This window comes from Gadus chalcogrammus, chromosome 17 (genome assembly GCF_026213295.1).
Source record: "Gadus chalcogrammus isolate NIFS_2021 chromosome 17, NIFS_Gcha_1.0, whole genome shotgun sequence".
In the NCBI taxonomy this organism is placed as follows: Eukaryota; Metazoa; Chordata; class Actinopteri; order Gadiformes; family Gadidae; genus Gadus; species Gadus chalcogrammus.
In genome coordinates, this window is record NC_079428.1 from 9854302 (window position 1) to 9871801 (window position 17500).

At 48.3% G+C, this 17500-nt stretch overlaps 1 protein-coding gene across 1 annotated transcript in view; it reads right to left on the reverse strand.

The window, feature by feature from the left end:
- nrxn2b (neurexin 2b) overlaps positions 1–17500 on the reverse strand; it is a 179423-nt gene that overhangs the window by 97085 nt on the left and 64838 nt on the right. The window contains exon 3 of the mRNA XM_056576223.1: positions 6999–7300. Coding sequence (XP_056432198.1) covers positions 6999–7300 — 302 coding nt within the window. The remainder of the gene's footprint in view (positions 1–6998; positions 7301–17500) is intronic.

The following is a 17500-nucleotide window of genomic DNA, read 5'->3' on the forward strand; positions in this document are numbered from 1 at the left end:
CAAATATGCTAGTTAAATATTGAGCTGTGTTGAACAATCAATGATTCTAACACACACACACACACACACACACACACACACACACACACACACACACACACACACACACACACACACACACACACACACACACACACACACACACACACACACACACACACACAAACACACACACACTCTTCCCTGGATGACCATAACTGAGGAAAATACGAGAGTTTGTCAATTTCTACAAAAATTGGATTATTATAATGTTTGGTTATTTACAATTGAGCAAGATTGCAAAGCACATTTTCTCCCTAAAACTCTTCACCCATTTAAATTCACCTGCGAGAGCTGAATACTAATAAGTGAGACTGCTGCTCAAGCTGTCAGGTGCTGGCAGATCATCATTCGTTCTAGGGGGCAGATATTTTCGTTGAATACCTCAGACTCTAAACAGAAAATCATTTGTCGATGCAGAACCGGATCCTAAATATAGTTTTGGCTCAAGCGGCAGGACACTACAGCAACACCACGGTCAAGTAGTTAAATCAACAAGCTGCCTCCAAGAGATGACAACATTCAACAGCCAGCTCAATTTTTACTTCAAAACTTTTCCCTGATACTAGTATCGAATTACAAAAGGACTGCTAAGTGTATTTCTGTGCTTGTTCGCAAAAAACGTTTGTTTAATACGCGGTTATCTGGTTGGAGTATTTCCCTGTTTGTGTATGCCCTTGCACTGTTCATATGCAAACACAAACACACACACACACACACAAACGCGCGCGTGCACACACACACACACACACACACACACACACACACACACACACACACACACACACACACACACACACACACACACACACACACACACACACACACACACACACAAACACTGTGAGATAAAGCAACACAGACAAGACACTTTCGGGCCGACCGGCACGGAGCTCCATCATTCTGGAATTCACTCATGTGTCCCCCCCTCCCTAACCCCCCACCCTCACCTGATCCAGGCACGTCTAGGCTCCCAGTAATAGAGAATGCCAGTCAGGCTTCGGGTGCAAATATAAATGTCACCGCGATTATGCCAGGGAGGGGGCTTCCTGCAAACAAACAATTTGTTTCATTGTGTGTGTTTGTATGTACGTGTGTGTTTCTGTGTGTGTGTAGCATTTGACATGAATCCACTACAATATACACCTTCATAGTTCCCGTGCCTCTTTCTTTCCCACCCTTTCTCCCCACTCTCTCTCTCCCATCTTTCTATCCTCTTCCTCCGCCTCCATTCCATCGCTTATATTCCCAGCTCATCGGGCTCTTTTCTCTTCCTCCTACACACATCGCCCATCCTGGGGTTTTCTAACCGCTAGTCCTCTGTGTGGTGGACCTACATGCAATGACAGTACTACCCTCACTCTGTCTCTCTGTCTCTCCCTCTCTCTCTGCCCCCCCCCCCCCCCCCCGCGCGCTCGTCCATTGCTCTCTCACGCAGCAGGTAAAGGACGAGGTTCAGAGTTTAGTTTGTGCATACACAAACACTGGAACAGGAAACGGCGAGGGCAGAGGAAGAGAGTGGATCGCAGAGGAAGAGGAGAGGGAGGAGAGAGAGAGACGGGCAGAACGGGGGGGCAGAGAGAGAGAGAACAGAGAGAGATACATTCATTACAACAGTGAGAGGGGAGCGAAGATAAGAGGGAGGGATAAAGAGAGATAGGTCGCAACACAGAAGGAACAGGGAGGCAGAGAGCGAGCGAGAGAGGGGGGTGGGGGGGGGGGGGGGGGGGTGGAGAGAGCAGAGTGCCTGTCAGCACGGATCTCACACAGGTCATGAATGATCATCTCTTCTCATCATCCCCCCCCCCCCATCGCACAGCTCTGACCCACCTCAACCCCTTCGGCCACCGTAATTACCCCCCGCCCCCCCCCGCTCTATCCCAGCCGTACGACCACAACAAAGGAGAGGAGAAGAGGCGGAGGCAGTGCAGAGAGTGACTGTAGCCCGGGTACTGATTCCAGGTTGACCCCAGGACAACCCTCCTGTCTGGCACACGATCAAAGCGTCTGCTGCCCGGCGCTGGGAGCACTGTGCTGGGCTCAGCACTAAAGGAGCACGCCTCCCCGCCTCCCAGCCATCCCCGTCCCGCGGCACACCTCCTCCTCCTCCTCCTCCACTTGTTTCTCCGTCTTTCATCTCGCCGTCTCATCCCAGTCCCGTCCTCCCCCCTTATTTCTCCTTGGCTCCCCCCTCTGCCTACTCCTCTTCTCTCCTTCTCGTTTCTCTTCTCTTCCCTCTTGTCTTTCACTCCTCTCTCCCCCCCCCCCCCCCCTGTCGATCTCCTCCCACCATAAGTGCAATAGCCTTCATTCTGTGGGTGAAGATAAAGAGAGAGAGATGGGAGAGATAGAGAAAGAGAGAGAAAGCGGGAGAGAAAGAGCTAAGGAAATAACCATCCGAAGAAAAGCAGGCAAATATAAAGGCTGTTTGAAACACAGCGAGAGGGAGAGAGAGAGAGAGAGAGAGAGAGAGAGAGAGAGAGAGAGAGAGAGAAGGAGGGAGAGAGGACCTCAATCCCATATCCACACACCTGGCACACATTATGCTGACAATGTGTGTGTTTGTGTACATTTGCCTGATCGTGCATGTGTCTTGTTGGTGTATGTTATGTATGCATGTGCTCACATACACACACATCATCTCTCTTTGTATATCTCTTGCTTTTCCTCTTTAATTTCACGTGTGCTTCTCTTTCTCACTGTTTGTGTATCTCTCTCTCTCCCTTCCTACACTCTTGCCCGGGGGTCTGCAAGCCCTCCATGATGGCAGCAGAGCATCGTTGAAGAGATGTGTGTGTGTGCGTGCGTGTGTGTGTGTGTTTCAGGGAAGCCTGGTACAGCTTAGAGGTCAAGCCAACTGTCCTTGCCTGTCTGTCACACACACACCCACACACCCCCCCCCCCACACACACACACACACACACACACACACACACACACACACACACACACACACACACACACACACACACACACACACACACACACACACACACACACACACACACAAACACACATACAGAGAGACAGAGAGTGGGTTGGGGACAGTGAGGGAGAGAGTGAGAATAGGAAAGAGAGAAAGGGAGAGAGAGAGAGAGGGAGGGAGAGAGAAACTCTATGTGCTTGCAGTACTAGAGGGAACCACTAAGGGGAGCTCTGAGCCTTGCTCTGTGTGCACCATGGCCGTGTTTACTCCCCTATCTATCCCTCTCTCCACCACCAACTCTCTCCCTCCCCCTGACTCTCTCTATCTCTCTCGCCCCTTCGCCCCTCTAGTCTGTCAGAGCGTCTCTCTCACCCTTCAGACTGTTTCATTTTGCGGGGAACAAAGCTGCCAAGCATACACGTTTCCTGAAGAGAACACACACACACACACACACACACACACACACACACACACACACACACACACACACACACACACACACACACACACACACACACACACACACACACACACACACACACACACACACACGTACAAAAACACACACCGACACACAGTATGCCAGGGTCAGACATTCACAGGTTTGACATATTCTGGTGGTTTCTTTTCTGTGCTGACTGAGGCACAGCAGAACCTTCTAGAGATGACTAGAACATCCTGCATCGGTAATAAAGGCCCTTTGTGTCTGTGTGTTTGTGTGTGTGTCTGTGTGTGTGTGTATAGGTTCCAAACATTTCAAAATAAAACAATGTACATTTTATGCTTCTATCACACACACACACACACGCAACGCAATGTATATTCAGCAACATAACATCTCGGATGGGTGTCTGTGAGTGTGCGTGTTGATGTGTGTCTGCGTGCGTTTGTGTGTGCGTGTGTGTGTACGTGTATGAAGGTCATCAATACCTCCCTTACCACACACACAAACACACAACCTCACACTGTCCTCTCTAAGCTTCTAGGGATTTCTTTAACACATAAGACCACAACTCTATTAGTTTGAGCCACCAGAGGCTTATGATGCATTTATGTCTCTCTCTCTCTCTCTCTCTCTCTCTCTCTCTCTCTCTCTCTCTCTCTCTCTCTCTCTCTCTCTCTCTCTCTCTCTCTCTCTCTCTCTCTCTCTCTCTCTCTCTCTCTCTCTCTCTCTCTCTCTCTCTCTCTCTCTCTCTCTCTCAGGCACAAAACCAAGAGGGCCAGTCAGTGACATTTGAGACGACTGCTTGGACTTAATCACAGAGATTACATAGATTTCCATTTACGATGTTTGAGCAGAAATAAGTGTACGTGTGTGTGTGTTTGTCGAGAACATTACATAACATCCAAAACCTCATATATATTATATATTTTTTGCAGTCCTATCGAGAAGTTAAGACTCTACTCGACAGCAATTGAGGTGGTACTTTACTTCCCTTTCCTCTCTGCTTGTATGTGTATGTCTCTGTGGCTTTGTGTGTGTGTGTGGGTCTGTATCTGTTTGTATCTGTGTGTGAGTGGGTCTGTATCTGTGTGTATCTGTGTGTGCGTGGGTCTGTATCTGTGTGTATCTGTGTGTGTGTGGGTCTGTCTCTGTGTGTATCTGTGTGTGTGCGCGCCTGGCCGCCCTTCTCGCCCTTCTCGCCCTGACGGTCATTACAGACCAGTTGGTGGTGGGGTTCCTCAGGGCTCCAATTGCAGGACCCCTGACTTCCTATTGGCCTAGTGCACGCTCATTAAAACCCCTGTCTCACTCCAATAACCACACTCTGCCCCCCAGCACACCACCACTGACCCCGACTGCGTGTGTGTGTGTGCATGCGTGTCTATCCCGGAGATCGTTTGCCTTCAGCACAACGGCAGGGTGAGCATATGGTTGCGTTACATCTCCCTGAGAAAATCTCAGCTCCACTCTCTTTCACACAGCTTTTAATTATGTTTTTACATCGGCCCGAATGTATTAGTATCATCGACTGCATTTTATGTCAGTATTTTTGTAGCCCAATTTGAATTTTATGCTTTTGGTCGCTATTCATTCAAAAATGTCTCTTAAAAAATTACTCGGTGTAAGGGTTATAAAATAACAATTATTTGGAATTAGAATTAACCAAGAGGTTTTCAGTGTTTGCTGCTTTGCCCACCAGTGTATAATTGAAAGAAAGAGCTTGTATTCTTTGGTCTTTCGATGTATTGCGGTTTGAATCAATTTCTCGGCGTGGGCATGTACAAAGGGGAGCCGGAGACTTTTCTGCCTTTGTGTGTGTGCGTTCGCATTAAGACTTGTATACACAAGGGCCAATCCTGCTTACAATGCCCATTATTAGTGCTGACAAGCAATTCATTATATTACAATTACCAGAACGCACAGGAGGAGCAGGCAATGCGATTGGAAGTGGAATTGATCGTATCTCAGCCCGGCTATCTGAAACCGCCGATCACCAAGCTAATATTGAGCCCAAAAAGTTCAATTTCATTGTGAGTGTGCGTGTGTGTGTGTGTTAAAGAGAGTGTGTGTGTGTGTGTGTGTGTTGGATGGTTGGGGTGTATGTGAGTGTTTAGGTGTGTATCTGTGAGTGTGTTGGGATGGGGGGTGAGAGTGTGTCTGTGTTTGGTGTGTGTGTGTGTGCGTGTGTGTGTGTGTGCCTATGTGTGTGTCGGGGAACGGTGTGTGTGTGTGTGTGTGTGTGTGTGTGTGTGTGTGTGTGTGTGTGTGTGTGTGTGTGTGTGTGTGTGTGTGTGTGTGTGTGTGTGTGTTTGTATTTGATGTGTATGCTTGCATGTGTTCTTCTGTACAATGTGAGTATCGGTGGATGGGGTGTGGGTGTGTGCATTTGTACAATGTGAGTATGTGTGAATGGGTGTCTGTGTGTGTGTGTGTGTGTGTGTGTGTGTGTGTGTGTGTGTGTCTGTCTGTATGTGTGTACAGTGTGAGTATGTTTCCTATATTTGTGTGAGTTGTATGTGTGTGCGTCTGTGGGGGTGCATTTGCGAGTATCCTCTTGTTTGTGCATGCATATGTAAACACAGAATCACACGCATGCTCACACAAACACACAAACACACTTTTTAATTCAAACACTATGCGTTTCGAGCTGTGCTTTGGTGCTCCCCCTGGCCAGGACTAAAGTTATCCAAAGTTGTTTTGGTCCATTCTCTTCATGTGTTGAATCCACTCAGGATTCATGCTGTTTTCTCGTGCTGGTTTTGCTCCCCTACACCCTTTATGCTACAAACAACAATGACTAAGAACAGCATTTATTAAGTGATATTAAGTGATTAAGTGATAGTATCTGATATTAACTGAAGTAATTTGATTAAAACAATCAGCTGAATCAGCAGTAATTCAAGTAGCTGCTAGTAACTCAAATAACTGGCATGAACGGAGGGAATGGAAGACAGACAGAGTGTGGAGGTGAAATGGTGTCTCTGAGATGTTTTTGTGGAAACAGACAAGAAACAAATAAATATTTCAGCAATGTTTTTCCACCACTCTCTCGCCTCAACCTTGGGAAAGAGGAACTGGAAGCTGTTAGGAAACGTTAACCTGGGGAAGAGGTTAGGAACATCCTAGTTCCCTAGAATGAGGGAGCATGTGAGCTAGGCAGGACAAATACAGAGAGAGAGATGGTAAAATAGAGAGGGAGGTAGTAAAAGTCAGATTTCACGGAGAGTGAGAGAGATACAGTTAAATACATAAAGAGAGATAGTTAAATATAAAGGCAGGAAAAAAACACAAAGAAATAGAGAAATGGTATAAGATAAAGAGAGAGAGATTGTAAAAGAAAGGTCAAATACAAACCACAAAGAAATAGAGAAATCGTAAACGATAAAGAGAGAGAGAGAGAGATTGTAAAAGAAAGTCAAGTATAAACCACAAAGAAATAGAGAAATGGTAAAAGATGGAAGAACACGATAGTAAAAGAAAATGAACGAGCAGTCCAACCCGGATTGACAGAGCGACTTTGCAGCAGACCCTTAAACACATCTCAGTCTCCTTCACTCCTTAGCGACAATGGCGGCGGCTAGCGCTTACCTGGCGCAGGTTCCGCGTGACGCGCACGTCGTGCCAGGCGTTGTCGTTGAACTTGCCGTTGACGGGCTCCACCAGCGCCTCGAAGGCCCCGGAGCCCAGATTGATGACCAGCCACACGGCGCCGCTCTTCAGCGACAGGTTGACGTAGTCGGCCGACTTGCCCGTGTGCAGCATGAGGCCGTTGCGCTGCTGTGTGCGGAAGGAGAGCGTGATCTCGTCCGTGCTGCTCTGGATGGGCGTCAGGGACAGGTCGTAGCAGAAGAACTCGTTGCCCTTGAAGGTGGCCACCGACTCCTCCTTGCCTGGGGGGGGAGCGGAGACAAGGGGGGGAGGAGGTTAGCATCTGGGGCTCAGAGCCGTAGCCAGGGTTTGAAATAAAAATATCGAACGTAACAAGTTCTCAACCGCTTATTTTGTATACAGTTGTGGATCATTTCTTTATCTCTAGAAAAATGGCAGTGGGGATGCTGGAACTGATGGTGGATTCAGATGCACAGAGGAGACGTTCGCATAAGCTTATGCAGCGGATCGCTGTTTTGTCGTAGCGACGTACATTGAGTACAGAGAGTGGGCCCAGTAGGGGAATCAAACACCTAACCCTAGCAGCGTTGCTAGGGTTGTTCACGATGCCCTAACAATTGAGATACACAGGTCAGTGTAGTAGACTGACGAGTCAGAGACGGCGGGATAAACTATTAAATAAAACCTTTAAAAGAGCCCAATAACTGACAAGTCCTGACAAGGAAAAGAGACATGGGAGACATTTTATTCCAAAGGAAAAGGAAAACTCAAAATAGATGCAGTGAAAGCAGACATCTTAGTTATGGGGGGGGAGGGGGGGGATGGTTTGCTGCCAGTCAACCCATCCTTCCCCAACCCCTGCCCAAACCACCACCCAACATCCAACACCCCCATACTAGTGTCAAACACCGGACTAAACAGCGCTGGGAGATTGAAGAGGCTTGTGGTCATGGCTGTCACGCAACCAACGGCCGACTCCGTCTGACCATGATGTCATTTCAAATCCTAAAACCCTCTCTCAGGGGAATAAACACACACAACACACAACAAACAGAGCACAATCCTGTCTGTGTTGTCGAATTGGAAGCTAAACTATGCTGGAAAAGGACGTTTGTTGTTCCTTGCCAACGGCGGGAAAATAAATGTCAACGGCAAAGGAAAAACTGCAGAGGATGCAGAATGGAGACGGCCACAATGGGAGGGCTGTGATAATTAATTAAATGCCTGGACGCTAACGCGCCATACCGAACGAGTCAGTCGACAGCTCTCTCTGGTCGCCGACGCCCCAACAATTTGCTCGTTTAGCGCCGTAGCAGCGCAGCCGTAGCTAACGGCTAAGAGCTCCCAGGGGAGGGGTCTAACGAGGGGGAGAGGAGGAGGAGGAGGATGAGGAGGATGTGGTGTTCTCCGGGGCTAACTCACACACTACATCAGTCTACCTTTTAACATCAACCTCTGTTTGCTGAAAAGTAGATGCCAGGCACGAGACCAGCTAACCCTAACCCTAACCTGAATCCAACACTGTTGCAATGCATGCTGGGAACCGAGGGAGAGTTGTTTGTCACCCTATCAACTCAACACCTCTCTATGCAGTCTTTTGTGTGGAAAACTTTTTTTTCTGTGTGGAATTTCCTTGGGGATCGAGGTTTGTTACCAATTAATAACTACCACCTTATCTATACCTTTCCATCCATCCATCTTTCCATCCATCAACACCCGACCCAGTCCTTTCCGCCATCTCTCGGGACACTAGGCCGAAATCCTCTACAACCGCCCCGTGATGAGATTAAAAGGCTGGGCCCACACCATGTGTAAGAGGGGAAGATCGGAGGTGGAGAGAGGAAGGGTTGGGGCTGGGTTTGGCGAGGTGGAGTGGCGCTTCATCACCAAATGCTTTCCATTATGGCAAAGCCGGGGAAATGTCTGTCCCGGCTTTGTTGGGATTTCCCAGGAGGGGGGGGGGGGGGGGGGGGGGGGGATGTGAAGCCCTGGTAGAGAGGGAAGAGACGAAGGAGGAGAGGGGAGGAGTCAGGCACGGTTGCTGGGTGTGGCAGATTGGAAAGATTAAAGGACCAATCGCGAGGCCTAGCAAGCTGAGTCGAGAGCCAGGGTGGAGGGTTAGAGGGGTGCTTGATGGATGACATGGCAGGGTTTCTGGTTGATCTATGGTGCAGGGTGGGCTGTGTGTGTGTGTGTGTGTGTGTGTGTGTGTGTGTGTGTGTGTGTGTGTGTGTGTGTGTGTGTGTGTGTGTGTGTGTGTGTGTGTGTGTGTGTGTGTGTGTGTGTGTGTGTGTGTGTGTGTGTGTGTGTGTTAATGACGTTCATTGGATGGAAGTATTTCTGCAGAGAAGAAAACTGACCAAAAGTGTGAGTCACTTTTCAAGTCTTTTCAAGTCTCTGTGTCTGAAAACCTTGTGTTTGCCTTGGTTTGTTTGACGTCCACATTAAGGCCTTCACGAAGACCATTGAAACAGCCATAAAGATCTAAACTTATAATACCAGTAGTGACGGAGACACAATGAAGGTTGCGTCCGTTCCTCGCACCCACAGGGCGTTTGTTATTCTAGTTCTGTCTGAGGTCGCTAACAGTAACACTACCCGTGCCATGACGCACACACACAAACACACAAAAACGCATTCCTTTGTGCTGCGTGCAACACAAGTGCACATGTGCATGACATGGGAAGAAATAATGACTGCAGTCCACGGTGCCTCTCCACCGGCCTTATGGGGACGGCGACTGGGACAAACACAATCAGTGAGCCTAAGACCATGTGAACGCTTTAGCATGATGAGGGAAGGAAGGCAGGGAGGGTATGATAAAGACAGAGGAGGAAGAGAGTGAAAGGAGTCAGACAAAGGGAGCAATAAAGAGCCAGTGCATGAAGAAAGGCGAGAGTTTGTTAAGGAGAGAAAGAGAGCGACACAGAACTAAAGTGCGAGGGGAGGCGAGAGATGTTAGGACATGACAAAAATAATGAGACTGCTGGGAAGTTTTAATGAAGAGAAAGAGGAGGTAGATGACGAAGGAAGAGAAAGGAAGAAAAACAATGGGAAGGGTTGAAGAAAGGAGAGGAGAAGAGAGGGTTTAATAAAGACAGCAACGACGACAGCTGGATGACTACTGAAAGAATGAAAGGGAGAAAAACAGAACGACGGTTAAATGCTTACAGAAAGAAAGAGGGAGCGGAGAGTGAGAGATCGTTAGATCCGGACGGAACAGAGGGAGAGAACAGAGAGCGAGAAGCCTAGCTAGCAGGCGCTCGAGAGGCTGGTGTAGTTGGAACTAATGCGTGGTAAATGGACCACAGCGAGCCCTTTCAATGATGTATTAGAGGCGGAACCACCGACCCACCACCCCTCTGACACCACCCCTGCACCACCACCAGACTGACAACACCACTACACTGACACCACCACCACACTGACAACACCACTATACTGACACCACCACTATACTGACACCACCACTATACTGACACCACCACTATACTGACACCACCACCACACTGACAACACCACTACACTGACACCACCACCACACTGACAACACCACCACACTGACACCACCACTACACTGACAACACCACTACACTGACACCACCACCACACTGACAACACCACTATACTGACACCACCACCACACTGACAACACCACCACACTGACACCACCACTACACTGACAACACCACTACACTGACACCACCACCACACTGACAACACCACTATACTGACACCACCACCACACTGACAACACCACCACACTGACAACACCACTACACTGACAACACCACCACACTGACAACACCACTACACTGACAACACCACCACCACACTGACACCACCACCACACTGACACCACCACCACACTGACACCACCACCACACTGACACCACCACCACACTGACACCACCACCACACTGACAGCACCACTATACTGACACCACCACCACACTGACAACACCACCACACTGACACCACCACCACACTGACAACACCACCACACTGACACCAACAACCCACCACCACTACACAGACAACTTCTCCAACCATGACACCCCAACCAACCACACCAACCACCCCCTCCAAAACTACAATTTCCGACCCATCCTCCATCTACCGCCACCGCCACCCACCCCTCCATCACCACCATGCACAACATCAACTCCTCTCCATCCGGAGCACGGACCGTAGCAGTAAGCAACAAACAGCGTGGGCTAACTTTCACAAGCACAGCACTTTCAGAGAGACAAGATATGAACACGCACGCACGCACGCACGCACGCACGCACACACACACACACACACACACACACACACACACACACACACACACACACACACACACACACACACACACACACACACACACACACACACACACACACACACACACACACAGGCATCTACCTACACCAAAGAGAACAGACATTTTCACACACACTCAAATGCGGAGATAGACACAACACACAGACGACACACACACTGGCAAACACAAAGCACAGAAGACAGCCTCACAAAATGCAGACACCGACACACACACACACACAGACAAGGACACAGGCACACACACACACACACACACCCACAGCCAAACCAACATACATAAACAGAGATAAACACCAACATGCACACACACTGTTATGCTGATGCATTTTTAATGAACAGAAGGCGGAGAGGACGAGATAGCCCAGCTCCTTATGGACTGCAGGCCCAAAAAAACAAACAAGCAGTCACTTTTAACGTACGCTTGCATTTCACCACTTGGCAACGCTAAGCAATATAGATACAAGGTAAAGCTGGCTGCTCAATAAAGGTAGTATCCCGAAAGCTTTTTTATCAAACAGACAAATATAAATAAATAAATTACTACTACTTTTTATTAATCTGTAATAATGTAAAATTATATAATCCATTTTATTTTTCCGGGCGTTAAGCTGCGCGTTAAATAAAAGAAAGAGCACACAGTGCACCTCCCTGTATTCGACCGCCCATAAGACGGTCGAATACGGGGAGCCGATAAATATCTCAAAGAAGCTACTTCCAACCGACACTTCCTCTGAGTGAGGAGCCAATCAAATCACTCGAGCCCCTCCCCCGACGCCCCTCTAATGTGCAGTATGCATCTTTTGTAATGGTGGGGCCCCTCCAGTGTTCTGCAAGTTGTTATATATGGTCTATGTAACGGCCCCGGGCTATATACCTCTCACCAACCCTCTCTCCTACCTCTCTACCACTCTGTACAGGGACAGATTGGTAGAGAGATGGAGAGAGAGAGAGAGAGAGAGAGAGAGAGAGAGAGAGAGAGAGAGAGAGAGAGAGAGAGAGAGAGAGAGAGCGAGAGAGAGAGAGAATGAGGAAGAGAAACAGATATAATCACTGAGAGTGGACAAAAGAGAAAGACTAAGGTAGAGAGATGGATACAGAGAGGGAGAGTTAAGACGGTTGCTCTATAAAGAGCGAGAGGAGAGAAAGAGGGAGGGATGCAAAGAGAAAGAGAGAGAGTGTGTCAAGGTCCCAATTACCTCACCAAACAGAGTCAGACTCAATCCTAGATGAAGGAGTCATTTTGAAATTCAGACGTCCATGATCTTTCCTTCGTTATATTTTCTAAGGTTGTTGCGGCTTTGATTATCATTCATTAAGAGGACAGAACTGAAACAATCCAGTCGCATTTAACAGGATTTTCTATAAAATATCTTGTCCCTTTTATTTTTGTTCTCTTGGTACTGCTCATTAGCTTACACGTTTACCTCTGAGAACTTTGAGCTATTGGTAACACTATTGGTCTTCAGATGATTTATTTATTTTTTAAGCATAAACACTGTAGCTAATCCTCAAAGAATATCTAGCAACATCGGTTGCTGACAGATTGGGATGGAGATTGCCGATCGTCTGAATGCAGGACAATCATTTTGGATTGAAAAAGAAGATTCGCAAAGCAACAGTCAAAGCCAAATTAAGACCAAAAATACGGCCTTACACACAGCCTAGAAAGGGTGAATTGTTCAAGTTAATTGACACCATTTTGACTTCTTATTTTCAGTTTTAATTCTGAGGAGTTTACACAGACTACAGTGATGTCAGCGAGTCAAGCAGCCAATCCCGTCGGCTGTTTGCCCTTGGAGCAAAAGACCCATCCTACCGAGCAACGCAACACACTCTCGTTGCACAACCACAGACACACACACACACAAACAATTGTAAGCATCCATGTCTGCCCACTCACTGACACACACGCAGCACACATGCAAAATAAATAGTTCTAGCTCTAAAATGAAAAATAACTCGCATACCAAATGCCACATGAACTTGGAAACGCGCGCGCACACACACACACACACACACACACACACACACACACACACACACACACACACACACACACACACACACACACACACACACACACACACACACACAAACACACATAAGCGAACACGCACTCACACGCATTAACACTTATCACTGTCACAGGAAGGCCAAGGTGACCAGGCAACAGACAAAGCGATGGCATGTGTGTGTGTGTGTGTGTGTGTGTGTGTGTGTGTGTGTGTGTGTGTGTGTGTGTGTGTGTGTGTGTGCGAATGTTTCTTTGTGTGTGTGTGTGTGTGTGTGTGTGTGTGTGTGTGTGTGTGTGTGTGTGTGCACACGTTCCAAACATGTCAGGGACTCCCTGCGTCCGTCAGCCGGGATATAAATAACCCTTTCTTAGGTCGTCACGACAACATATACCGTCCCTAACAGCAAACAGTGACAGGCCATTGGACCTTGGGTCGGGACAGTTACCATAGAGTTATATTGTTTATGGTTTATGGTAAAATCCTTTATGAGGTATACCATTTAGAAGCACGACCATAAGGTCACCTCCACCCGAGGCGAGATAATAAGATATTAGGCCGGTAAGGAGGAGACAGGATGGTTTAGTGGGATAGGATATGGGTTCGATTCCCAAATGGCTGCAGTTCCCCTGTGATCAACATGAGCCCTACCTAATGCCTTAACAACATGTTTTGTGATTTGTGGAGACAGTTGGATGAAAGTTTCTGCCTGTAAAAAATGCCACATCCAAGATGAAATTACTCCACCAAACAAACACAATAGTTGTGGCAACTGAAAAATCGTTGGCCACCCGAATGCATCACGAGTATCTATGTTGTGTTCAGTCTTGTTTCTGTTGGTTTGAGTGAAACATTGCAAGCCACATGAGCGCGGTGCAGTGTGTGACAGTAACTGAGGCGCAGTGCACACTCGGGGAGAACGAGTGAGCGCTAGAGAGAGAGAGAGAGAGAGAGAGAGAGAGAGAGAGAGAGAGAGAGAGAGAGAGAGAGAGAGAGAGAGAGAGAGAGAGAGAGAGAGAGAGAGAGAGAGAGAGAGAGAGAGAGAGAGAGGGGTAAGATGGTGGACACACTTGTGTGTGTGTGTGTGTGTGTGTGTGTGTGTGTGTGTGTGTGTGTGTGTGTGCGTGTGTGTGTGTGTGTGTGTTAGTGTGTGTGTGTGTGTGCGCGCGTGCGTGCGTGCGTGTGTGCGTGTGTGTGTGTGTGTGTATGTGAGTGTGTGTGTGTGTGTGTGATGGGCTTAATAGGATGAGCTGCTCTCGCGGCGCATTAGTCAACACATAATGAAGCCCAACGCACTGCCCTCGGCCGCATTCCATTACACCCTGGGGATAATTAGGCTGGTTTTAGCAGAGAGCCCAAATGGGATAAGACACATGTGTGGATGGACATACTGTGTGTGTGTGTGTTTGTGTATTTGTGGAAAGACAGTTTTTGTGTGTGTGTGTGTGTGTGTGTGTGTGTGTGTGTGTGTGTGTGTGTGTGTGTGTGTGTGTGTGTGTGTGTGTGTGTGTGTGTGTGTGTGTGTGTGTGTGTGTCTCTTTGAGAAAAGTGTGCGTTGTGGTGTGTGACTACATCTCACATAACAGCCCCCCCGCTCCAAGCCCCCCCGCTGCCAAATCTACTCCTCACCCCCCATTTACTGCGAGGTTTCGACATTAATACTCTGACACACACACACACACACACACACACACACACACACACACACACACACACACACACACACACACACACACACACACACACACACACACACATCCGGGACCGCATGTGGGTAGAGCATGCAGTGCAAGGCAGTGCAGTCACCCTCTATTAGTTTCAACCCCCCCCTCCCCCCGTCCGCCAGCCCGCCGCCCCCCCCCCCCCCCCCCCCCCAACACACAGCCGTGGTGCGGAGAGGATGCATGGCCGCCATCTGAAAGCACGTTTCCACAGCGCGACGGCGGCGGTACAAATGGCCGTTTGGGTATATAGTGATGAACGGAACAGGCGTGCTGGGCCTACCGATCCCGGCCACGTCGCACTCTCTCTCCCACCCGGGGCCTCTGAAACGAGTCCACGGCTCACACACACACACACACACACACACACACACACACACACACACACACACACACACACACACACACACACACACACACACACACACACACACACGTGCACACACACTGCAGCGAACACACACAGAGAATGAGGGAGAAACGAAGGTTTACTGCTTGGCAGGAGAGCTACGCGGGCTACATGCTGTCGGTGGAGGACGACGTGGAAGGCTAAGCTCTGCCGCTCACACTCACTTCTTCGCCGCTTTCTTATTCATTGAACCAACTTTGTATTCATTCTCGCCTGTGTGTTTGCAATGTGTTAAGTCATGTGTTTACAGCTCTAACTGCTTTCCTACCAGAACACTATTAAACTTTTTTTATTGGATATGTTTGCCCTACTTCATCATGTGAGGCAGATATTAAGTGTTAGAAGTGATCAGTAGTTCAGTAAGTTTCATTATCTTCCGACCAATAGGGAAGGGGTGCTCCGAGGTCATTCTCAGACTTAAATCACTTGTAATCGATGATCTATATTGAAGTCCCCCCTCCCCTCTTCATCCTAGCTCTGACCTAGTCTGCACCGGTCTGTCTAGGTGGTCCTTAAGATGGCTAATTTGTTAATTAGCTCACAACTCCGTGGCCGTTATAAAGTGTCTGCCTGGTGGCCACAGAGAACAGGAGACGCCAACGATATCTCTCCCAGTCTGCCAATAACCTGCACTCCCCACCCCTTTCAGACTCAGTGATTACTGTATGTATTGATCCTAGACTGATTTCTAACGCGCTAATGAAAAAGGCTACATTTTACCGCCTGCTCGCCTCGCTCGTCTGGCTCGGGTGCTTTGTTGTCGCACCCCAGCCAGACACACACTCTCTCTCTCTCTCTCTCTCTCTCTCTCTCTCTCTCTCTCTCTCTCTCTCTCTCTCTCTCTCTCTCTCTCTCTCTCTCTCTCTCTCTCTAGCTCTCTACCCTTTTCTTTCGCTTGGCATCTCACTAACTCTCTCTGTCTCTTCCCGTGTCTCCATCACTCTCTCCGTCTCTTCGTCTTTCCGTCCCTCTCTCTCTGTCTCTGTCTCTGTCTCTCTCTCTCTCTCCGTCTGTGTGTGTGTGTGTGTGTGTGTGTGTGTGTGTGTGTGTGTGTGTGTGTGTGTGTGTGTGTGTGTGTGTGTGTGTGTGTGTGTGTGTGTGTGTGTGTGTGTGTGTGTGCGCGCGCACTATTTGACCCAACCATGAATTAGGGTATGATGTTTATTGCAGGGCTTTTGTTTCCGGCAAAGCGATGCCGAAAGGTACAGCATTTGGTATTGAATACGCTTTTGTGGAGAAGGTGAGAAGTCTTTTTTTTTAACAAAAAAATAAACAACACAGCTGCTTATACCGTTAGAGGCCATCCTCGTTTCCCTTTGTTGATGCCGTGCAAAAACCCTTCGGGGTTGCAAAGCAACAACCTTTCTGCACAAGATGGCCTTCAACAGAGTAGCCTGGAATATACGAAACTTGATCAGAGATTCTGAAAAGTCCCAACAATATGTACCCACGGAGGCAGGATGTACTTTCGACTTGACTGAACAAACGCACAGGAACGCTCCAACAGAGACTCAAACACTTTCTGTTGAGTTTAAATGTCCTTTGTTTCGTTGAGTCGCAAGAAGTGGATCCTCTTGCGAGATCTTTATTTGCAGTCACGGCATGAGCTAACCGAAGCACGCAACTCAAAAAATTATGTTTTTGTCATAGCTAAAACTTGTAGACGGTGAACCAGTAGCGAATGACCTTCGATTATAGAAGACAAAGTAAAAACTAATTATAGTTAAAAGTGAAAGAAAGGACTGTTAAAGGGTTTAATGTGAAACGAATAAGAAAACAATCGAATGTGATTTGCATCGCAAGGGCGGCATTCCATCCCCGAAGATCGTTAGTGTGCTCATCTTACCTCGGTGCAATTACACAAAGAAGCGAGACTGGAGTCTGGGGGGCGTTCAGCTTGGTCAGCAGCCCCCGCCCCTCTCCCCTCTCTCTCCCCCCGCTCCCCCACTGCCACCTTCGACTCCTGAACATTACATCCTCTGCCCCGGTGCCAGCTCAGAGATAGGGGGG